At 39.4% G+C, this 24,340-nt stretch overlaps 1 protein-coding gene across 3 annotated transcripts in view; it reads right to left on the bottom strand.

The window, feature by feature from the left end:
* Positions 1 to 24,340, bottom strand: part of PDZD8 (PDZ domain containing 8) — a 193,814-nt gene that overhangs the window by 7,280 nt on the left and 162,194 nt on the right. For all 3 annotated transcript variants that reach the window (XM_030839356.2, XM_060286251.1, XM_060286250.1), the window contains one exon: positions 3,629 to 3,791. In XM_030839356.2, the coding sequence (XP_030695216.1) occupies positions 3,629 to 3,791 (163 nt within the window). The remainder of the gene's footprint in view (positions 1 to 3,628; positions 3,792 to 24,340) is intronic.

Below are 24,340 nucleotides of genomic sequence, written 5' to 3'. Positions count from 1 at the left end.
AACAATCCTGTCTGCTAACTGAATCTGTTTTGAGGTAGTTTCCATGTCCAGTCATTCCTCCTTTGCTCTCATGGTCCAGCTGGTCTCCTGACACCACTTGCTTTTCTCCCCAACCTCAGTTCAAGACTTCAGTGGTGTTCACATCAAGCTTTTTTATTCTTTTGCCCCAGCCCTTTCCTCTTCTGCCATCTACCTGTCTTTCTGATCCCCAGCTTTGCTAGCCCCTTATCTCCCTTTCCTGCTCCTGAGCTTATCACCTGGATACAACTCCCGAGTTATACCATCTATCTGCAGCAAGGCTTTCAGTGCTGCTTTAGCATTCTTTTGATTGGTCTCTAAACAACTCAGTCTCCAAACACCAGCTTCAAACCTTTCTTATTCCCCTGAAACCCACCCTTCCTACTCTCTTTTATTCTGTAGATGACATCACCTTATATACTGAAGATCAGTAAGAAGCCACCTCTCCTCCCTGCCAGTCATTTTCAGGATTAAGCCATCTTAGAGGAGGAAGTATCCCTTGTACTTTGGATCCTACTCCCTATCCCCTTCAGGACTCTGCTCTATCAATTATCCTTGCTAAAATCTTAATTCCCTTCCTTCTTCTCCTTTAAAACCTTGTTTTCCTTGGTTTTCACAACACTGTACTAATTTGGCTCTGATCATCTCTGCTTTCTTTTTTCCCCCACCTATATCTGTCCCTTGTATGCAAATGTTCCCATGTTTTTTTCTTTAGTTTCTCTGCCTTTTTGTTCTCTCCCTAGATTACACCCATTTCAGTAGTTTCAACTCTCAACTTTTTCTTTGGTTGGCATCCGCTCTTCTTCACTCTAGTCGTACATTCCCAGCTACTTCTGGATATCACCACCTGGATGTTTCGTTGATGCTACAAATTCAGTGAAGTTAAAACCTCTCTTTGACCTTCTCATCTTCCTGTTCTCACTACTATGTGAATCAATTTGCCACCCTCCCAGTTAACCCGATCTGAATCATGGAGATGGCTGACTCCCTAGATAGATTCAGTCTGCTGTCAATCCTGTTAGAGTTCCAGTCCATTTTCATTCTTCCTCCTTTCAGATCCTCCTGACCACTGGCTTCCACTATAGTAATAAACAGCTTTTTACTATGATCCCTCACTTAGATCTTCCCTATTTTAATCACCAAACATATATTGCTCCCCAGTTTTCCTAAAACATTGGCTCAAAAACCTTTAGCCTACAAACTCATACTGAAATTCAGAGCTTTCTAGTATGACTTCATGATTCATCCAGCCTTAATTTCTTCTGCTTCCCTTTAACCACACTATGAACCAGCAAAACTGTAGTTTGACATAAATAAAAATTAAGTCCATCTAATGATCTGAGGTAGGCAAAAAACTTCGGCTCAATCTAAACTCATTCTTTGTGACTTAACATCTGCCTCTTGGGACTGTTCAGCCAAATATGGATTATTTTTCTTTTGGAATATTTCAAATATACTCAAAAGCAGAGGAAATAGTAAAATGAACTCCATCACTGAGCTTAAATATAACAAACATTTTGCCAATCTTATTTCAATTATCACCAATCCCGTTACTAAATTTTTTTTTTTTTTTTTTTGCGGTACGCGGGCCTCTGACTGTTGTGGCCTCTCCCGTTGCGCAGAACAGGCTCCGGACGCGCAGGCCCAGCGGCCATGGCTCACGGGCCCAGCCGCTTCGCGGCATGTGGGATCTTCCCGGACCGGGGCACGAACCCGTGTCCCCTGCATCAGCAGGTGGACTCTCAACCACTGCGCCAGCAGGGAAGCCCACTAAATGTTTTTAAAATGTTGTATACCCATACAAATAAAGTATAGCTATAAAAAAAAGAATGTGTATCATACCCTCCCCTTATCTCAATGAATATTATTATTTTTACAAATGTTAGACACAAAGAGATGACTTTTGCTTTTTCACCCTGCCTGTATTTATATTGCTTGGATTTATTTATTTATTTTTGATAACAGATATTTACTACTTGTATAATTGAAAACAAAAATCTCTCATAAAAGGATGTAAAAAAGAAAACAATTTTATGCTGTAGGTAAAACCAAACAGGGTATATGTATACATAAAAAAAATTCATACTGAATTATGATTTTTAGCTGAGGGATAACTGTTATGTTTATGTTAAATAACTACGTCACAGATGAGGTTTATTTTATAGCCTTATTATCCTAAGTGTCTATGAACCAGTATCATCATCTGGGAGCCTGTTAGAAATACAGAACCTGGAACACCACCCCAGGTCTACTGAATCAGAATCCACATTTTAACACCATGCCTGGGTGATTGGAATACACAAGAGAGTTTGAAAAGCACTGTTTATGACATAATCAGAGGGATTTCCATGTGAAATATTGACTTAGTGGGGCTTCCAGGTATGCAATTAAATCATTTTCATTATTTTATTGTCATGATGGATATGAATTGAAGGTAGAGTTTCTTCAACATATAACCAAAGACAACTGCTCCTTAATTTAGGAACTAATTTACCTTGTTATTTATTGTTTTAGCTGTGAGAGAATATTCCATGTTGCCTTTAAAAGCTCAATTGTAACCAACCATGGGCTCAAGAAATCTCTTGACAAGCCTAGAATGGGTGGGCCACGTACTACAAAGGTCTGAAAAGGTTTGGACTTTTCCCCCACTGATGTCCACAGTGAGTCTTACTGCTTATTTATAAACATGCAAGCAAATAATCTGCCTAACAATAGAGAGTTTTTGTTGTTATCAATCCAACTGATAGGAAGGCATGCAGGTGACACATTTTTCTGCCAGTGACAGTGATCTGGGCTGCACTCTGAATGACAATCTATTAACAAATGGCTGCCCAGTCAGGAACAATAAGGGGCAACAACAGGCCAGTTCAGGTGTGCCCTTTTAGACAAGGAATCGCTCTCCTGTTAATTATCTTGTCCTGAGTGATGGGGGCAGTAGTGCTACATTGTCAGTTTTAGGCTCAGAGTAGTAATGGTGGTGGCCACACAGAAAGATAACTGTTGACCTGCCCTTTCTTTCACATTCAATAAAAAAAAAATAGAAGTAGGAGGAAAATGGTCTAAAGATGAAATATTTTCAAGATTTATAATTAGAACTAAAATGATGTGTTTCAAATTTTTTAAGTATTTATTTATAGTATAGTTATTACTTTCTTTCCATTGTAAAAGTAACGTGCTTATAGAAATAAAGAAGGAAGAGGGACTTCCCTGGTGGCGCAGTGGTTAAGAATCCACCTGCCATTGCAGGGGACATGCCCAGCTTCGAGCCCTGGCCTGGGAAGATCTCACATGCCATGGAGCGACTAAGCCCATGTGCCACAACTACTGAACCTGTGCTCTAGAGCCCACGAGCCACAACTACTGAGCCCGCGTGCCTAGAGCCCATGCTCCACAACAGAGAAGCCACTGCAATGAGAAGACCACGCACCGCAACGAAGAGTAGACCCCGCTCGCTGCAACTAGAGAAAGCCCGCACACAGCCATGGAGACCCAACACAGCCAAAAATAAAAAAAAATAATAAAAAGAAATAAAGAAGAGAGGAAAAACCCCCACATCTGTTCTCTGGTTTTCTTTGTAAATGTCAGGTATATTGCACATCAGCATAATTACCTCCAATAGCAATCAGTCGATCTCCCCGCTGAAGATCAGCAATTGCAGCAGGCGAGTTTGGGGCCACGGTCTCAATTATGACGTGCCCAGCATACCCGTCAGTTGACTGGACAAGACGAAGTGTAAGTCCGACACTTTGTAAATTCCCCTTTATTAATTCAACCTTTGATAAAGATAAAAAAATGAAAACAGATTCAATGGGTTCACAGTAGTGGAGTGAGAAAACAACACATCGAGAGCACTACAGTTGACGCTGACTTTTATACCATGGTGGTTATTATTACAGACTAATAAAGGAGGGAGGAAATCTTTTATTGTGACAATGTAAATTAAGATATGCTCAGACTGCACATTTGTGCCATCGAACCTTTTAAATGATGAGGTGAACATAAACAAATAGAAATCCTAAATATTCTTCCTACATCTGGTATAGCATGTGGCATGCACTCCCTAAACTCTGGCATCATTATCAAAGATGATTTGGTTTTTAAGGTTTTATTACAGAAAATTTTAAAAATATACAAAAGCACAAAGAATAATTAAAATGAACCCTGTGGTAGGTTATAAAATATAGTAACAAATTCTTCTTGACTTGAATGCATGTCCCTTTGCAATTAATACTTTACCAGACCTGCTATTAGAGGTATACCTATTTCTCCATCCTTCTCTCAGCAACCAATATAACTAGAAAAAACAGACGAAGACATAGACGATCTGAACGTGATCAACCTTGACTTAAATGACATTTATAGAACACTATACCTAACAATGCCAGAATACACATTATTTTCAGGTACACATGGTAAGTCCACCAGGATGTGCTACGGTCATAAAACAAGCGTTGATACATTTAAAAAGACTGAAATCCAAGATACGTTCTTTGAATGGAATTAAATTAGCAATCAATTAACAGTAAGAAAACTAGAAAAACCCCAAACATTTGAAAAGTAAAACAACACACTTTAAGAAATTCACGGTCAAAGAAGAAATCAGAAGGGAAATTAAAAAATATTCTGGGGACTTCCCTGGTGGCGTGGTGGTTGAGAATCCACTTCCCAATGCAGGGGACACAGGTTTGAGCCCTGGTCTGGGAAGATTCCACATGCTGTGGAGCAACTAAGCCCATGTGCCACAACTACTGGGCTTGCGAGCCACAACTGCTGAGCCTGTGTGCTACAACTACTGAAGCCTGTGCGCCTAGAGCCTGTGCTCTGCAACAAGAGAAGCCACCACAATGAGAAGCCCCTGCACTGCAATGAAGAGTAGCCCCTGCTCGCCACAACTAGAGAAAGCCCGTGTGCAGCAACCAAGACCCAGCACGGCCATAAAACAATAAATTTATATTAAAAAAAATATTCTGAGTGGAATGATGATGAAAATACAATCTATCAAAACTTGTGGGATGCAACTAAAACAGTGTTTAGAGGAAATTTATAGCTTTAAATACTTATATCAGGAAAAAAATTCTAAAATTAGTGATCTCAGTTCATTCCTTAAAAAACTAGAAACCCCAAAGTAGAAGGAAAGAACAGAAATCAATGTAATAGAAACTAAAACAACAAAGAAATCATGAAAGCTGATTCAATGAAATAGTCAATAAAACTGATAAGCCTCTAGGATAAACTGATAAAGAAAAATGTGTACTACCAAAATCAAAATAAGAGGGGAATATCACTACAGAATCTAGAGACATTAAGAGAATAGGCAACATTATGCACAACTTTATGTCAATACATTTGACAACCTAGATGAAATGGAAAAATTTCCTTGAAAGATAACAAATGAGAAAAACTGACTAAAAAAATAGAAAATTTGAACACCCCTATATCAATTAAAAACATAAAATTCATAAACCTTTGCACAAAAAAATTCCCTCCGGGTCTAGACTGCTTCATTATGAATTGTTGAAATAACAATCTTACTTGGAATCTTTTAGAAATAGAGAAGGAGGGTATGCTTCCTAAATCATGTGTTAAGGCCAATGCAACCCTAATTCCCAAACCCAGACAAGAAAGCAGAACTACAGACTAATATTTCTAATGTTCAAATATGGATGCAAAATTTCTTAACAAAATTTTAGGGAATTCAACCCAATAATATATGAAAAGGATAATAATCATAACCAAGTGGAGTTGATTCCAGGAATTCAAGGTTGATTCAAGCACCCAGGAGTCAATTAGTATAAGTCACCATATTAAGAAAAGAAAGGAGAAAACCATATAAATATTTTAATAGCCGCAAAAAAAAATTAACATCCATTTATGATAAAAGCCCCCAACAAAATAGAACTACAAGGGAACATCCTAAATCTGATTATAGGCATCTACAGAAATCTATAAGTAACATAATACTCAAGGGTGAAAGACCTGTTCTCTACCCAAGATCAGGAACAAAGCAAGGATTTCTGTTCTTACCACTTCCATTCATTATTATACTGGGGGGTATAGTTAGGGTCATGATGTAAGAAAAAGGGAAGACATAAAGAATGGAAAGGGAGAAGAAAAACGGTCTTTATTTGCATATAATATGACCCTATACATGGATAATCCCAAGACATCTACAAAACAACTTTTAGAACTAATAAGTGAAATTAGGTCACAGACTACAAAGTCAATATACAAAAGGCAAATATGTTTCTATATATTACCAACAAATAATTAGAAAATAAAGAAAGCAAATTAATTTGTAATAGCATAAAAATACTTAGGATTAAATTTTTAAAATTTATCTTTTATTGAGGTAACATTGGTTTATAACATTCTATGTTTCACATGTACATTACATTTCTGCTTCTGTATACACTACAGTGTGTACTCATCACCAAAACTTTAGTTTCCATCTATCACCATACAACTAATCCCCTTTATCCATTTCACCACCACCTCTCCTCCCAGCCCCTTCCTCTCTGGTAACCACTACTTTGTTCTCTATTATCAACATGTTTGTTTTTTTTGGTTTGTTCATTTATTTTGTTTCTATTTGTTTATATTCTACAATATGAGTAAAATCATAAGGTCTTGTCTTTCTCTGACTTACTTCATTTAGCACAATGCCCTCCATCCATGTTGTCACAAATGCAAGATTTCATCTTTTTTCTCTTTTTATGGATAAGTAGTATTCCATTGTGTGTGTGTGTGTGTGTGTGTGTGTGTGTGTATATATATATATATATATATATATATATATACACATACCACATCTTCTTTTAGGATTAAATTTAATTGAAGATGTACAAAACCTGTATGCTGAAAACTTCTGCAAAGGGAAATTAAAGACCTAAATAAATGAAGAATGACACCATGTTCATGGATTGGAAAACTCATTATTGTTAAGATGCCAATTCCTCCCAAATTTACCTACAGATTCAAAGTAATCCCAGTAAAAATCTTTGCAGGACTTTGGAAAGGTAAAAGACCTAGAACAATCAAAGCCATCCTTAAATAGAACAAGGCTGAAGGACTTATACTACCTAATTTCAAGGCTTACTATATAATGTTAGCGTAATTAAGACAGTGTGGTATTAGCCTAAGGACAGATATTAGTTGTAGAAATTAACATCATCATTTCTTAAGATATAAAATTTTGGACAATGTGTTGACTTCCTATTATAATAGATAAGGATGATAGTCCATTCTCCTGCCCCCAAATTACCGTAGAGTTACATCATTATTTTTTTTTTCTTTTCTTTTTTTTTTTTTGCGTTACGCGGGCCTCTCACTGTTGTGGCCTCTCCCGTTGCGGAGCACAGGCTCCGGACGCGCAGGCTCAGCGGCCATGGCTCACGGGCCCAGCCGCTCCGCGGCATGTGGGATCTTCCCAGACCGGGGCACGAACCCGTGTCCCCTGCATCGGCAGGCGGACTCTCAACCACTGCGCCACCAGGGAAGCCCTACATCATTATTTTTAGTTCCTCTGCATAACCTCTTTATAACTTTAATTAATATACTTATACCCCTATATTTCTTATTTCATCAACTACAGACAATATCTCTCTTGATACTAGGACTTCTATCTTTCCCTTCACTTCTCCCCTTTATACCTTCTACCTTCTAAACTCTACCATGAAAGTTGATAGCTATTATATTAATTTTTAAACTCTTTTTAAGCTACCAAGGTTGACTGGAAGTCAGTCATGTTTATAATATTGTTACTATATAAATATGATTTACTGAGAACCTGGACATCTTTACATTTTCTGTCTTGTATAGCCTTTTGCTTTTCTTGGAGGTTTTTCTTTCAACAACATAGCTTTCACTTTAAATGTAGGATTTATGTAAGTACTGCTTCTGCAATTAGCTCTTAAATTCACCTATCCATTTGTTTACATATTAAATTATTTAGCACTCAGTCAAAGCGAAGTTTTTCTTTACCCCTCCACCCTACTCCTGCCTAAAAAGAAGCCAGTTAATAAATGTAGAAGGAATGAGCAGATTTGAAAAGTCACCCAAAAGGAGAGACAAACATTTAGATTAAAAAAAAAGAGAGAGAGAGAGAGAGACAAAGAAAGACTAAAGAGCTGGAACAACCGAATGTAATGTCTGAATCTTGGTAAGATCCTGGTTCAGGGAAAAAAAATCTACAGAAACATTTATGGGACACTGGGAGCATTTTAATATAGACTGAAACTTTGGTGAAATTAAGGAATTATTAATTTTCTTATGTGTGATAATGGTTATTGTAGTTACGTAAAATGTTCTATTTTTAGAAGATTCATACTGAAATATTTAGAGGTAAAATATGACGTCTTCAACAATGTCTTTCTCAGATGCAGAGCTATGAAAAGTTTCAGCATCTATTATACTTATTAGTAAGACTCAGCACTACTAGTCAAAACAGGATACAAAAGGAAATTTAAAAGCCAATCTGCTGTGAATGAACTCAATATACAGCTGAGGAAACAAGGCAAACATATTATGAAACAAACATCAATTCAGGGCATTAGAATATTTAAACTATCTTATATCGTTCAAACCTTAATTTACTTTTACAGGATCAAGACTGAGAAGCTAATTTTATGATCATATGACTTTAAAAACTCTCCCATTAGAAAAGACAAAGACGGTGACTGATGTCGACATTCAGTAAGAGAACAGCAGCCAGTTCAAACCCACTAGGAGAAGAATGGGCTCAAGCATGGTCTTTACTTCCAAAGAACAGAAATCATACTAATGGTGGTAAATATCTACCTTTTCACAAAATTATGTTTTCATCCTGCTAGAAGGTTTCCTCTATGTTGTAGACTAAAGACATATCAAATGAAAGGAAAAGGAAGGGGCTGAAAAAAGGAATAGCAGAGAGAAAAAATTGTATTTCTTATGGACAAACAAAAGCATAGTGAAGAAAAAGTGAACATGGAACAATATTATATTTTCCTTTGGATTGCTGATCATGAAATCTTTATTAAAAAAAAGAAAAGCAGGATGAAAATGTGTGATAACAAATACAGGAATAGATTATGGATGGGAGACCTTCAGTCAATTCTAACCATCATGTAATAACTTTTCCTTTCTCATAAAAAGCCAATTAGATGTTTTTAAGCCCACCAAAATCTGGGTACTCCCCTATTCCAAAAGATAAGTTATGATTAAGGAAAAATTAACATCTACAGAACTCATTTTGTCTGCAAAGAGAGAGAGGCTGACAGTGATTTAGTTTCTAGTTCCAGTTTGTTGCTAAGGCCTTGCTGTACTCCTACTAAAAGCTATGCAGACCCTAGCCCACACAACCATGAACAGTGACCCTGACACCTGACTGTGGCATGAAATACTGGAATCCTCAAAATAAGCACACCTTTTTTACTTAAGTGAGTTTTAGTAGGTATCTGTTTCAAACGGGTTCTGGCTTACCAGGCACCGTGTTAGAGACCATCATATACAATATCTCATTAAACTCAAAGTGCTGTATTTATTAACTACAAAGCTACAACTACATTATAAATGTAGGATGGAATCTGCCTGAGCCTAGCCAGGGGCCTCTGCCGCCTGCCCTTGCAGGGACTTAGCGCCTGCAAGATGGGTAAGAGAAGGAGAGGAGCGCCTGGGTCAGTGCTATACCAGCAGCTCCTCCTGACACCAGAGGCTGCCTCTTCTGCATATAGGGGCCTGTCCAGGAGGTGATGGGGGCTCGGGGCTTCAGAAGTGTGGTGCTATCCTCACCATCGTCCTACAGAGTAAAACCAAGTCCCCCTAAAACAGAGTTCCCTTACTGAGTTTACAGTTATTCTATCTAAAATTTTATTTCCTTTCTTTGTCACCTCTTACCCCAATCCTGTGCTAACTGAACATTAATCAACTAGAGTCAGATGGCTAAGATTACTATTGTTAACATCATTAATGTACCAAAATTGCTGCTGTAGATATCACCATTAACATACAAACTCAGGTTGTTTCCCCAGCACAAGACGAGCTAACAGACCCCTGAACCATGGACCACCTGGCCTGAGAATCATAAAACAGAGACATCCTGACTCCTTAAACTATGATAAAGAAATGTCACATAGGACTTCCCTGGTGGCACAGTGGTTAAGAATCCGCCTGCCAATGCAGGGGACACGGGTTTGAGCCACGGTCGGGGAAAATCCACATGCCATGGAGCAGCTAAGCCCGTGTGCCACAATCTGTGCTCTAGAGCCCGCGAGCCACAACTACTGAGCCTGTGTGCCACAACTACTGAAGCCTGCGCGCCTAGAGCCCATGCTCTGCAACAAGAGAAGCCACCGCAATGAGAACCCACACACCGCAAGGAAGAGTAGCCCCCTGCTCACTGCAACTAGAGAAAGCCCGTGCACAGCAATGAAGACCTAACAGAGCCAAAAAAAAAAAAAAAAAAAAAAAAGTCACATACAGTATGGAATTAAGAGATACAAACTATTGTACACAAAATAGATAAGCAACAAAGATTTACTGTATAGCACAGGGAACTATATTCAATATCTTACAATAACCTATAATGGAAAATAATCTGAAAAAATACATACATAAAACTGAATCACTGTGCTGTACACCTGAAACTAACACAATATTGTAAATCAACTATATTTCAATTACAAAAAAAGAAAAAAAAAGAAATGTCACATAGAGTAACCTAGTGGTTACCAGTGGGGAGAGGGAAGAGGGAAGGGGCAAGATAGGGGTAGGCAGTTAAAAGCAACAAACTACCATGTACAAAATAAATAAGCTACAAAGATATATTGTACAGCACAAGGAATATAGCCAATATTTTAGAATAACTATAAATGGAATATAACCTATAAAATTATGAATTACTATGTTGTACACCTGAAACTTATATAATACTGTATATCAACTATCCCTCAATTAAAAAAAAATCACATATTAATAAAAAGGAAATGGTACAAGTTGATGATTAATCCCAGCCTCTTTGTTCTTCCCCTTTAAAAAAGTCCCTCAATCAAGTCCAAATTGGAGTGGATCTGAGACTTGTTTCCCACTCTCTTGCTTGGCACCCTGCAAGTAAACCCTTACTTTGATTCAAACACGTGCTGTTAGTGTTGGGCTTTCACCTCCTTCTGCACCTTTACATTATGGACCAGGAATGGTTTTCCCATTATGGAATGGGAACGGTTATCTGCATCTAAAAGCCTACTTGTTAAAAAGTTCAGCTTTATACACGTGTTGTGTACGTATGTGTACAGGTTACTGTGTCACTCTCCCTTTCCTGTCCCCCTGCTCTACTAAAAAAGCTAGGAAACAGTCCTCATAGTCCACATGAGCCCTTGCTCCACAACAAGAGGACCCCCCAGGCTGGCAGCTCCAGGTCCTGGCGTGTTAGCGACAGAGAAGGTCTCTGAAGGGTGTAGGCCCAGGCACCTCCAAACTCATAAGATGCGTCCCCAGGCTTGAGCTGCCGTCCCTACTCCCAGGAGCAGTGCGGTGGGCTTCGGAGAGTCTGGGAGGAGTGGAGAACTGTTGGAGGCCATCCTTGCTGGGCCAGGAGCACATCCCTGCTCCCTGCCCTTGTAGCACCCTTCATGTGCTAAATAAAATGGGCTTTATTATCTGCAACTCATATTTTAGTAGTTGATTATACTCTGAACTGTTATGAAGAAATTCTTTAATATTGTTGTCAACATAGATAAATAATCAATAAACCAATCTATCATAGGAATAGAAAAAAAAATGTAGGATGTAAAGTGCTTTCTCTGTGGCTTAGCCTGTGTCAATTGGCCTGAATTTAGTTGAAACCAAAAGATAAACTTCTATTGGAAGAGAAATACTATTTCTAGTATTTTTTTGCATGACATACCAAAAAAAAGTTTATCAATTGTCAAGAATTGCTGACACATACTAAACAGCAATTACATGAGCTTAATCACTAGTCAACACATACAAGATTGCAGACAGCCTGCATTTAACTTCACCAATCATGTTAGACACAGGTTAAAAAATTCTAGCTGCATGTGTACCTATCTGGTGCAGAGCAATTTAGTAAAAACAACAAGATAGCCTTTAAGAGCTCTCACACTCTGAAATCCTTTTAGCCTTCCCTGGACCCAGCTGGGATGCCTTATTTTCACCTTGCGGGGGCAGGGTGGGGAACAACACTGATTTTTTAATCCCTTCCTAACATGGACATAATTTTTTTTTTAACATCTTTATTGGGGTATAATTGCTTTACAATGGTGTGTTAGTTTCTGCTTTATAACAAAGTGAATCAGTTATACATATACATATGTTCCCATATGTCTTCCCTCTTGCGTCTCCCTCCCTCCCACCCTCCCTATCCCACCCCTCCAGGCTGTCACAAAGCACCGAGCCAATATCCCTGTGCCATGCGGCTGCTTCCCACTAGCTATCTACCTTACGTTTGTTAGTGTGTATATGTCCATGACTCTCTCTCGTCCTGTCACAGCTCACCCTTCCCCCTACCCATATCCTCAAGTCCGTTCTCCAGTAGGTCTGCGTCTTTATTCCTGTCTTACCCCTAGGTTCTTCATGACATTTTTTTTTTCTTAAATTCCATATATATGTGTTAGCATACGGTATTTGTCTTTTTCTTTCTGACTTACTTCACTCTGTATGACAGACTCTAGGTCTATCCACCTCATTACAAATAGCTCAATTTCGTTTCTTTTTATGGCTGAGTAATATTCCATTGTACATATGTGCCACATCTTCTTTATCCATTCATCCGATGATGGGCACTTAGGTTGTTTCCATCTCCAGGCTATTGTAAATAGAGCTGCAATGAACATTTTGGTACATGACTCTTTTTGAATTTTGGTTTTCTCAGGGTATATGCCCAGTAGTGGGACTGCTGGGTCATATGGTAGTTCTATTTGTAGTTTTTTAAGGAACCTCCATACTGTTCTCCATAGTGGCTTAACCAATTCACATTCCCACCAGCAGTGCAAGAGTGTTCCCTTTTCTCCACACCCTCTCCAGCATTTATTGTTTCTAGATTTTTTGATGATGGCCATTCTGACTGGTGTGAGATGATATCTCATTGTAGTTTTGATTTGCATTTCTCTAATGATTAATGATGTTGAGCATTCTTTCATGTGTCTGTTGGCAGTCTGTATATCTTCTTTGGAGAAATGTCTATTTAGGTCTTCTGCCCATTTTTGGATTGGGTTGTTTGTTTTTTTGTTATTGAGCTGCATGAGCTGCTTGTAAATTTTGAAGATTAATCCTTTGTCAGTTGCTTCATTTGCAAATATTTTCTCCCATTTTGAGGGTTATCTTTTGGTCTTGTTTATGGTTTCCTTTGCTGTGCAAAAGCTTTGAAGTTTCATTAGGTCCCATTTGTTTATTTTTGTTTTTATTTCCATTACTCTAGTAGATGGGTCAGAAAGGATCTTGCTGTGATTTATGTCATAGAGTGTTCTGCCTATGTTTTCCTCTAAGAGTTCGATAGTTTCTGGCCTTACGTTTAGGTCTTTAATCCATTTTGAGCTTATTTTTGTGTATGGTGTTAGGGAGTGATCTAATCTAATACTTTTACATGTACCTGTCCAGTTTTCCCAGCACCACTTATTGAAGAGGCTGTCCTTTCTCCACTGTACATTCCTGCCACCTTTATCAAAGATAAGGTGTCCATATGTGCGTGGGTTTATCTCTGGGCTTTCTATCCTGTTCCATTGATCTATCTTTCTGTTTTTGTGCCAGTACCATACTGTCTTGATTACTGTAGCTTTGTAGTATAGTCTGAAGTCAGGGAGCCTGATTCCTCCAGCTTCTTTTTTCATTCTCAAGATTGCTCTGGCTATTCGGGGTCTTTTGTGTTTCCATACAAATTGTGAAATTTTTTGTTCTAGTTCTGTGAAAAATGCCAGTGGTAGTTTGATAGGGATTGCATTGAATCTATAGATTGCTTTGGGTAGTAGAGTCATTTTCACAATGTTGATTCTTCCAATCCAAGAACATGGTATATCTCTCCATCTATTTGTATCATCTTTGTTTCATCAGTGTCTTATAATTTTCTGCATACAGGCCTTTTGTCTCCTTAGGTAGGTTTATTCCTAGATATTTTATTCTTTTTGTTGCAATGGTAAATGGGAGTGTTTTCTTGATTTCACTTTCAGATTTTTCATCATTAGTATATAGGAATGCCAGAGATTTCTGTGCATTAATTTTGTATCCTGCTACTTTACCAAATTCATTGATTAGCTCTAGTAGTTTTCTGGTAGCATCTTTAGGATTCTCTATGTATAGTATCACGTCATCTGCAAACAGTGACAGCTTTACTTCTTCTTTTCCGATTTGGATTCCTTTTATTTCCTTTTCTTCTCTGATTGCTGTGGCTAAAACTTCCAAAGCTATGTTGAATAAGAATGGTGAGAGTGGGCAACCTTGTCTTGTTCCTGATCTTAGTGGAAATGCTTTCAGTTTTTCACCACTGAGGATGATGTTTGCTGTGGGCTTGTCATATATGGCCTTTATTATGTTGAGGAAAGTTCCCTCTATGCCTACTTTCTGCAGGGTTTTTATCATAAATGAGTCTTGAATTTTGTCAAAAGCTTTCTCTGCATCTATTGAGATGATCATATGGTTTTTCTCCTTCAATTTGTTAATATGGTTTATCACATTGATAGATTTGCGTATATTGAAGAATCCTTGCATTCCTGGAATAAACCCCACTTGATCATGGTGTATGATCCTTTTAATGTGCTGTTTGATTCTGTTTGCTAGTATTTTGTTGAGGATTTTTGCATCTATGTTCATCAGTGATATTGGCCTGTAGTTTTCTTTCTTTGTGACATCCTTGTCTGGTTTTGGTATCAAGGTGATGGTGGCCTCATAGAAGGAATTTGGGAGTGTTCCTCCCTCTGCTATATTTTGGAAGAGTTTGAGAAGGATAGGTGTTAGCTCTTCTCTAAATGTTTGATAGAATTCGCCTGTGAAGCCATCTGGTCCTGGGCTTTTGTTTGTTGGAAGATTTTTAATCACAGTTTCAATTTCAGTGCTTGTGATTGGTCTGTTCATATTTTCTATTTCTTCCTGATTCAGTCTTGGCAGGTTGTGCATTTCTAAGAATTTGTCCATTTCTTCCAGGTTGTCCATTTTATTGGCATAGAGTTGCTTGTAGTAATCTCTCATGATCTTTTTTATTTCTGCAGTGTCAGTTGTTACTTCTCCTTTTTCATTTCTAATTCTATTGATTTGAGTCTTCTCCTTTTTTTTCTTGATGAGTCTGGCTAGTGGTTTATCTATTTTGTTTATCTTCTCAAAGAACCAGCTTTTAGTTTTATTGATCTTTGCTATTGTTTCCTTCGTTTCTTTTTCATTTATTTCTGATCTGATTTTTATGATTTCTTTCCTTCTGCTAGCTCTGGGTTTTTTTTGTTCTTCTTTCTCTAATTGCTTGAGGTGCAAGGTTAGGTTGTTTATTCGAGATGTTTCCTGCTTCTTAAGGTGGGCTTATATTGCTATAGACTTCCCCCTTAGAACTGCTTTTGCTTCATCCCATAGGTTTTGGGTCGTTGTGTCTCCACTGTTATTTGTTTCTAGGTATTTTTTAATTTCCTCTTTGATTTCTTCAGTGATCACTTCATTATTAAGTAGTGTATTGTTTAGCCTCCATGTGTTTGTATTTTTTACAGCTCTTTTCCTGTAATTGATATCTAGTCTCATGGCGTTGTGGTCAGAAAAGATACTTGATAAAATTTCAATTTTCTTAAATTTACCAAGGCTTGATTTGTGACCCAAGATATGATCTATCCTGGAGAATGTTCCATGAGCACTTGAGAAAAATGTGTATTCTGTTGTTTTTGGATGGAGTGTCCTATAAATATCAATTAAGTCCATCTTGTTTAATGTATCATTTAAAGCTTGTGTTTCCTTATTTATTTTCATTTTGGATGATCTGTCCATGGGTGAAAATGGGGTGTTAAAGTCCCCTACTATGATGTGTTACTGTCGATTTCCCCTTTTATGGTTGTTAGTATTTGCCTTATGTATTGAGGTGTTCCTACGTTGGGTGCATAAGTATTTACAATTGTTATATCTTCTTCTTGGATCGATCCCTTGATCATTATGTAGTGTCCTTCTTTGTCTCTTTTAATAGTCCTTATTTTAAACTCTATTTTGTCTGATATGAGAATTGCTACTCCAGCTTTCTTTTGGTTTCCATTTGCATGGAATATCTTTTTCCATCCCCTTACTTTCAGTCTGTATGTGTCTCTAGGTCTGAAGTGGGTCTCTTGTAGACAGCATATATAAGGGTCTTGTTTTTGTATCCACTCAGCCAATCTGTGTCTTTTGGTGGGAGCATTTAGTCCATTTACATTTAAGGTAATTATCGATATGTATGTTCCTATTCCCATTTTCTAAATTGTTTTGGGTTCGTTATTATAGGTCTTTTCCTTCTCTTGTGTTTCTTGTCTAGAGAAGTTCCTTTAGCATTTGTTGTAAAGCTGGTTTGGTGGTGCTGAACTCTCTCAGCTTTTGTTTGCCTGTAAAGGTTTTAATTTCTCCATCAAATCTGAATGAGATCCTTGCTGGGTAGAGTAGTCTTGGCTGCAGGTTTTTCTCCTTCATCACTTTTAGTATGTCCTGCCACTCCCTTCTGGCTTGCAGAGTTTCTGCTGAAAGATCAGCTGTTAACCTTATGGGGATTCCCTTGTGTGTTATTTGTTGTTTTTCCCTTGCTGCTTTTAATATGTTTTCTTTGTATTTAATTTTTGACAGTTTGATTAATATGTGTCTTGGCGTGTTTCTCCTTGGATTTATCCTGTATGGGACTCCTGTGCTTCCTGGACTTAACTATTTCCTTTCCCATATTAGGGAAGTTTTCAACTATAATCTCTTCAAATATTTTCTCAGTCCCTTTCTTTTTCTCTTCTTTTTCTGGAACCCCTATAATTCGAATGTTGGTGCGTTTAATGTTGTCCCAGAGGTCTCTGAGACTGTCCTCAGTTCTTTTCATTCTTTTTTCTTTATTCTGCTCTGCAGTAGTTATTTCCACTATTTTATCTTCCAGGTCACTTATCCGTTCTTCTGCCTCAGTTATTCTGCTATTGATCCCATCTAGAGTACTTTTAATTTCATTTATTGTGTTGTTCATCGTTGCTTGTTTCATCTTTATTTCTTCTAGGTCCTTGTTAACTGTTTCTTGCATTTTGTCCATTCTATTTCCAAGATTTTGGATCATCCTTACTATCATTATTCTGAATTCTTTTTCAGGTAGACTGCCTATTTCCTCTTCATTTGTTAGGTCTGGTGCATTTTTATCTTGCTCCTTTATCTGCTGTGTGTTTTTCTGTCTTCTCATTTTGCTTATCTTACTGTGTTTGGGGTCTCCTTTTTGCAAGCTGCAGGTTCGTAGTTCCCGCTGTTTTTGATGTCTGTCTCCAGTGGCTAAGGTTGGTTCAGTGGGTTGTGTAGGCTTCCTGGTGGAGGGGACTAGTGCCTGTGTTGTGGTGGATGAGGCTGGATCTTGTCTCTCTAGTGGGCAGGTTCACATCTGGTGGTTTGTTTTGGGGTGTCTGTGGCCTTATTATGATTTTAGACAGCCTCTCTGCTAATGGATGGGGCTGTGTTCCTGTTTTGCTAGTTGTTTGGCATAGGATGTCCAGCACCGTAGCTTGCTGGTCGTTAAGTGAAGCTGGGTACTGGTGTTAAGATGGAGGTCTCTGGGAAATTTTCGCCATTTGATATTATGTGGAGCTGGGAGGTCTCTTGTTGACCAGTGTCCTGAAGTTGGCTCTCCTACCTCAGAGGAAGAGCCCTGACTCCTGGCTGAAGCACCAAGAGCCTTTCATCCACACGGCTCAGAATAAAAGGGAGAAAAAGTGGAGAGAATTAGTAGAAGTATGAGGAAAGAAAGAAGGAAAGGAGGGAAGGAAGGAAGGAAAGAAGAAAGAAAGAAAGACGCAAAGAACGAAAGAAGGCAAGAAGGAAAGAAAGGAGGGAGGGAGGAAGGAAGGAAGGAGGGAAAGAAGGAAAAAAGAAAGAAGATACAGTAAAAATAAAATAAAGTATAATAAAGTTATTGAATTAAAAAATACTTATTTAGAAAAAAAAAAGGGACGGATAGAACCTTAGGACAAACGTTGGAAGCAAAGCTATACAGACAAAATCTTACACAGAAGCATACACATACACCCTCACAAAAAGAGGTAAAGGGGGAAAAACCATAAATCTTGCTCTCAGAGACCACCTCCTCAATTTGGGATGATTCGTAGTCTAAAGGAGGGAAGGAAGGAAGGAAGGAAGGAAAGAAAGAAAGAAAGAAAGAAAGAAAGAAAGAAAGAAAGAACGAAGGTAAAGTATAATAAAGTTATTAAAATTAATTATTAAGAAAATTTTTTAAAAAACATGGACGGATAGAACCCTAGGACAAATGGTGGAAGCAAGACTATACAGACAAGATCTCACACAGAAGCATACACATTCACAAAAAGAGGAAAAGGGGAAAAAATCATAGATCTTGCTCTCGAAGTCCACCTCCTCAATTTGGGATGATTCGTTGTCTATTCATGTATTCCACAGATGTAGGGTACATCAAGATGATTGTGGAGCTTTAATCCGCTGCTCCTGAAGCTGCTGGGAGAGATTTCCCTTTCTCTTCTTTGTTCTCACAGCTCACATGGTCTCAGCTTTGGATTTGGCCCTGCCTCTGTGTGGAGGTCGCTGGAGGGCGTCTGTTTTTTGCTCAGACAGGACGGGGTTAAAGGAGCCGCTGATTCGGGGGCTCTGGCGCACTCAGGCCGGGGGGGAGGGAGGGGCACGGAGTGCGGGGCGAGCCTGCGGTGGCAGAGGCCGGCGTGACGTTGCACCAGCCTGAGGCCCGCCATGCGTTCTCCCAGGGAAGTTGTCCCTGGATCCCGGGAACCTGGCAGTGGCGGGCTGCGCAGGCTCCGCGGAAGAGGGGTGTGGAGAGTGACCTGTGCTCGCACACAGGCCCCTTGGTGGCGGCAGCAGCAGCCTTAGCGTCTCCCGCCTGTCTCTGGGATCCGCAGTTTTAGCCGCGGCTCGCGCCCGTCTCTGGGGTCCGCGCTTTTAGCCGCGGCTCGCGCCCGTCTCTGGGGTTCGCGCTTTTAGCCGCGGCTCGCGCCCGTCTCTGGAGTTCCTTTAAGCAGCGCTCTTAAACCCCTCTCCTTGCGCACCAGGAAACAAAGAGGGAAGAAAAAGTCTCTTGCCTCTTCGGCAGGTGCAGACTTTTCCCTGGACTCCCTCCCGGCTAGCCGTGGTGCACTAACCCCTTCAGGCTATGATCAAGCCGCCAACCCCAGTCCTCTCCCTGCGCTCCGTTCGAAACCGAAACCCGAGCCTCAGCTCGCAGCCCCGCCCGCCCCGGCGGGTGAGCAGACAAGCCTCTCGGGCTGGTGAGTGCCGGTCGGCACTGATCCTCTGTGCGGGAATCTCGCCGCTTTGCCCTCCGCACCCGTTGCTGTGCACTCCTCCGCGGCCCCGAAGCTCCCCCCTCCGCCTCCCGCAGTCTCCGCCCGCGAAGGGGCTTCCTAGTGTGTGGAAACTTTTCCTCCTTCACAGCTCCCTCCCACTGGTGCAGGTGCCGTCCCTATTCTTTTGTCTCTGTTTTTTCTTTTTTTCTTTTGCCCTACCCAGGTACGTGGGGAGTTTCTTGCCTTTTGGGAGGTCTGAGGTCTTCTGCCAGCCTTCAGTAGGTGTTCTGTAGGAGTTGTTCCACGTGTAGATGTATTTCTGGTGTATCTGTGGGGAGGAAGGTGATCTCCGCGTCTTACTCTTCCGCCATCTTCAAGGTCCCCCCCTGGACATAATTTTATACAATGGATAAGAAAAGGATATATTTTAATAACACATCAATATAACTCTTTTACAAACTGTTCTCTCTTACTTGAGCTTGTAACATTGAGCAAAAAACCAAAAATGCAAGAGAGAGTAAAAGGATCACTAAGTGAAAAACTGAATAACTGTGACCAGGTATACTTTTGAGTATTCCTTCATCAAAAAAGCTTCTGGGTTTCCCTGGTGGCGCAGTGGTTGAGAGTCCGCCTGCCGATGCAGGGGACGCGGGTTCGTGCCCCGGTCCGGGACGACCCCACATGCCGCGGAGCGGCTGGGCCCGTGAGCCATGGCCGCTGAGCCTGCACGTCCAGAGCCTGTGCTCCACAACAGGGGAGAGGCCACAACAGTGAGAGGCCCGCGTACAGCAAAAAAAAAAAAAAAAAAGCTTCTGAAAAAGACATCATGAGGACTATTTCCCAGCTTTTTTAGTAGAGCAGGGGGACAGGAAAGGGAAAAGTGACACAATAACCTGTACATGTATGTACACAACACCTATATAAAACTGAACTTTTTAACAGTAGGTTTTTAGATGCAGATAACCATTCCCATTCAATAATGGGATAACCATTCCTGGTCCATAATGTAAACCAATACCTATTCTACCAGAATTCTCATTATATTAAAATAAAAAAAGATGCCCATGATATTCAGGCATATTGGTGTATTCTCTACCTCCTTTCCCCAAAATGAAATGATGGTAATATTTCAGAAAACCAATACTGACCTAAAAAACCACATATTTAACATAACCTATTACACAACTACTGAGGAAGAAAAGTAATGGAAAAAAAATGCATTAAGTGATTCACTCACTCATTCAAGTGCTTAGGCACTGTGAACAACTTAGATGAGCTTCCCTGGCCTCATAGTAGTAGAAAAGGTAGGTATGAACAAATAATTACTTGTGTGATTTAATAGGACTCACCTAACTCACATTTAGAGAGCAGGGAAGGCATTCCTAAAAAACAAATTTAATTTGACACTTGAAGGATTAGTAGTAGTTTGCTAGGCCAGGTCAGAAGTGGAGGCAATATATCTGAGAGCAGCAGGTTTGAAGGGAGGAGATGAGGGCTAGCATAACATATTTGAGGAAGTGAAAAAAGTTCAGTATTACAGCTCTTTGACAAGTTTCAGTCTATGTGAAGAGGGAGGGAATCTTGGTTCATTCAGCTGAAAGATATCTTAAAAGAAAGCAGCATAACGTCAATTCCATTACCGATTTCATGCCCTAGACAGTCAAAGTTAATAAATGGTAAATGGTATAAAAAGCATTTGGATGTGCTAATTAATGCTATGTTGTGGCTGAAAACTTGAAAGCAAATAATATTTAATCCACATGGATCCATCCAAGCCCTTTTAAAAATAATCCCAGTTTCATGAATATTAGCAGAAGACTAGGGTTTTTTCCCTAAAAAAATAAAAACAAATTTAAAGTCAAATGTTTAAAAGTGAAGCAAGTTTCAAATTGCTTCAAAGTTTGATTGCTTGCTAAAAAACATACCATTTACAAGAAACTTCCATAAAGATACATGTATTTGTAAACCATTAAGTGCTTCTCCTTTCAAAGGATACTTCAACATTACCCATATTCCCCAAACTCAAGTACTCTCAAGGCCATAAAGTACAAAACTAGGGGGTCAGGAAATAGACCTCTCCCATGGATACATTTTATTTACCTAATCAAAATATGAATGTTGAGAAAGAGGCACTTCAGAATTTGCTAAATGAAGGCTGAGGCCCTGAAAATAAATCATAAAGTTCTCCCTGCTTTTCTCAGGGAAATCTGCTGTTGAGATGAGCGCACTTGTCATTTGGAGAGACTGCTTAGACTGACCCCTCACAGGTAATAATGAAAGACAGAATGCCCTAGTTCTGAAATCCTACACACAATGGCCAAAATGGTTAGAAGTACAGAAACAGGTCTGACTTGGGCAGCACACATGCAAGCTCTAAATTCCTGGGCTAGATCAGCCCAGCCTTGCTGCCTGCCTGGCCCCAGGACCAGCCAAGATTCAAGGGGAAAGGTCTCTGGACTAATACTTTCCCACCTATCTGGGAGAACTGAAACCTAAATCTCCTTTCTCCCTTCCTTCGTTCTCCTGTGCAGTGGATAAGGCCCAGAGCCAGCCACCAAAGACCCAGGACAACAAGGTTAAACGAGGAAGGGAAAGTACACTTAACACAGCTCTTTTCAGATGGTTAGGGACTGGATTACCTCAGGACAGTGATGGCCTGGAACAAAGAAGAGCCTTCTCTAGGAGCGTTTTTTTTTTTTTCTTTTTGAGAAGAAAAAGATGCCAGATGGCTAGTGCCAAATAGCATCTGATTCCAAAAGGGGGGTGCCTTGAAGAAGGAGCCATCTACATAGTTTAATCCCTGTCGTTAAACATTTCTTGGAAGGGCATTTCCTATTCATTGTAGTAGTCAATTACTACTGCACTGATCTGCAGTGGTTTTGTTGCCTATATTTTTAAAAAATTGAAAACATGTACCCTGTCAGCTATAACAGGGGCTTTTGTAGACTGGCTAAGGAACGTATATAGAACAGTTTATATGGGAAACTCCTGTTTCTGTCAAGTCAAACCTCTACCCTCTCCTCCTCCTCCAGGTCTCTTATCAGTACCAGGCCCACTCTCTAGCTTTACCTACTTTCTCATAGGTTATAGAGATTTGACCTGCTTTTCCTTCCTTTTTAAAAGCTGACACCACCTAGCATCCTGGCTTCCTACCTCTATTACCCCAGAAAACTGTACTATTCCTCTGGCTGGGGAAACATCTTAAACATGGGTAGAATTAGAGTAACAAGTATAGAGAGCCTAAGAGCAATTAGCTTATAAACTCAAGCTTTCAAAAATTCATGCCTGAAAGTAGAACTGTTTGTTTATGCCAACCAAATACCCTGGATATTCTGAGATTATTCAAATTTTTAAAATGGTCTTCGGTGGGACAGGGAGGGTAGGAGGGAGATGCAAGAGGGAGGGGATATGGGGATATATGTATACGTATAGCTGATTCACTTTGTTATACAGCAGAAACTAACAAACCACTGTAAAGCAATTACACTTCAATGAAGATGTTAAAAAAAAAGTCATTCTATTATTGCAGCATCCAAATATTTCTGTCAGAAAGCCACTTGGGTTTACAAAATTTGGTTTCTGTGTGCATGAAATACAATACAGCTCCTTTGGTCAAAGTAACCAAAACTCTACATGCTAAGGACTTCCAGAAGGTGACTAAAAATCATCATTTTTGATGGGCCACTGTACAGATCACCTTTACTTGGCTTGCTTTGAGACGTGGCAACTGAATTCTGAATATCAGGGACCCAGGCAATTATGACTAGAGTATTAAAGATTTATCCCCAAACTCTGGTTTATATTTGAGAGGTCAAGATTTCTAAAACTAGAACAACTTTTATATTAAATAAGTTACTGAGCCGTTTGCAAGGGGAACTTCGATGTACAACAAACTCGGCACAGAGTGTGTTAGAGGTGTAACTTTCTGGTCATTTGCTTGAATACCAGATTTCAAACCAATTTGTTTATGGTTACAGGGCACAGATTACTGCTAGGCTAGGGACCAACAGCTTACTGTCCATCTCAATTAGAAGCAGCAATGAGGCTGTTGAAGATCTAGAGCCAGATTTCATATTTTACCATCCATCACCTTTAAAAATTACAACCATAATTGATGATTCCACTAACTTCATTAGTACCATGCTAAACACTCACAAGGGAAAGTGCATGTTCTTATTCATACTCATTGTCTCCCCTTCCCCTCCTCTCTTCTTCTCCCCAACACAAACACACTTGAGTGTAAAGTAAAGCAAGTAACATTTGGCTTGGTTATGAAGTAACTGAGTTAGAACTAGAGTACTATTACTCAATTTCTGCTTTTAAAGCATATGTCAATAAATTATAATTCTGAGAATAAAACAATGTCTAGGTTCTAGAATGAAAAAGGAAACACGTAAGAAAGAGAAAATACTGAGTCTCTGAAGGGTCATTCTGTATCAATTTAATTTACTTTTACACTCAGGCAGTTTTAATAGCACAGAAGATTCAAACTGAATTTTTTTTTTTTCCCAAACTGAAATATTTCATGGGACTCTCAACTACTGGGTACCTATTTTGCTTCCAAGGATTCAACTGAATTCTCAATTGTCTTCCATTCATAAATATCACTCTAACAGAAAAAAGGAGATACTATGCTTATTAGCTGTCTTCTTTGAAACTGTCTCTTATCAGCAGAGGATTCACAATTGGGATGCATGTAATCACACCACCTTTTTCACATAAAGTATAACTCTTGAAACAGACATACGGCAAATGTCTTGTTTTTATCTCTTGGCATACAAATTACTATCAACTCCCACAAAACCTTTCAAAGACCCGTCATTAAAGTTTAACCACTTCATAAAGGTTTAAATCATAACAGATCTTAAACTCATAAGCCAAATAAAAAAGAGTGCCACTGCAGAATT

Source organism: Globicephala melas, chromosome 16, assembly GCF_963455315.2.
Source record: "Globicephala melas chromosome 16, mGloMel1.2, whole genome shotgun sequence".
Taxonomy (NCBI): domain Eukaryota; kingdom Metazoa; phylum Chordata; class Mammalia; order Artiodactyla; family Delphinidae; genus Globicephala; species Globicephala melas.
Note: the sequence above shows the minus strand (reverse complement) of the source record. Positions and strands in the feature narration are given on the sequence as shown.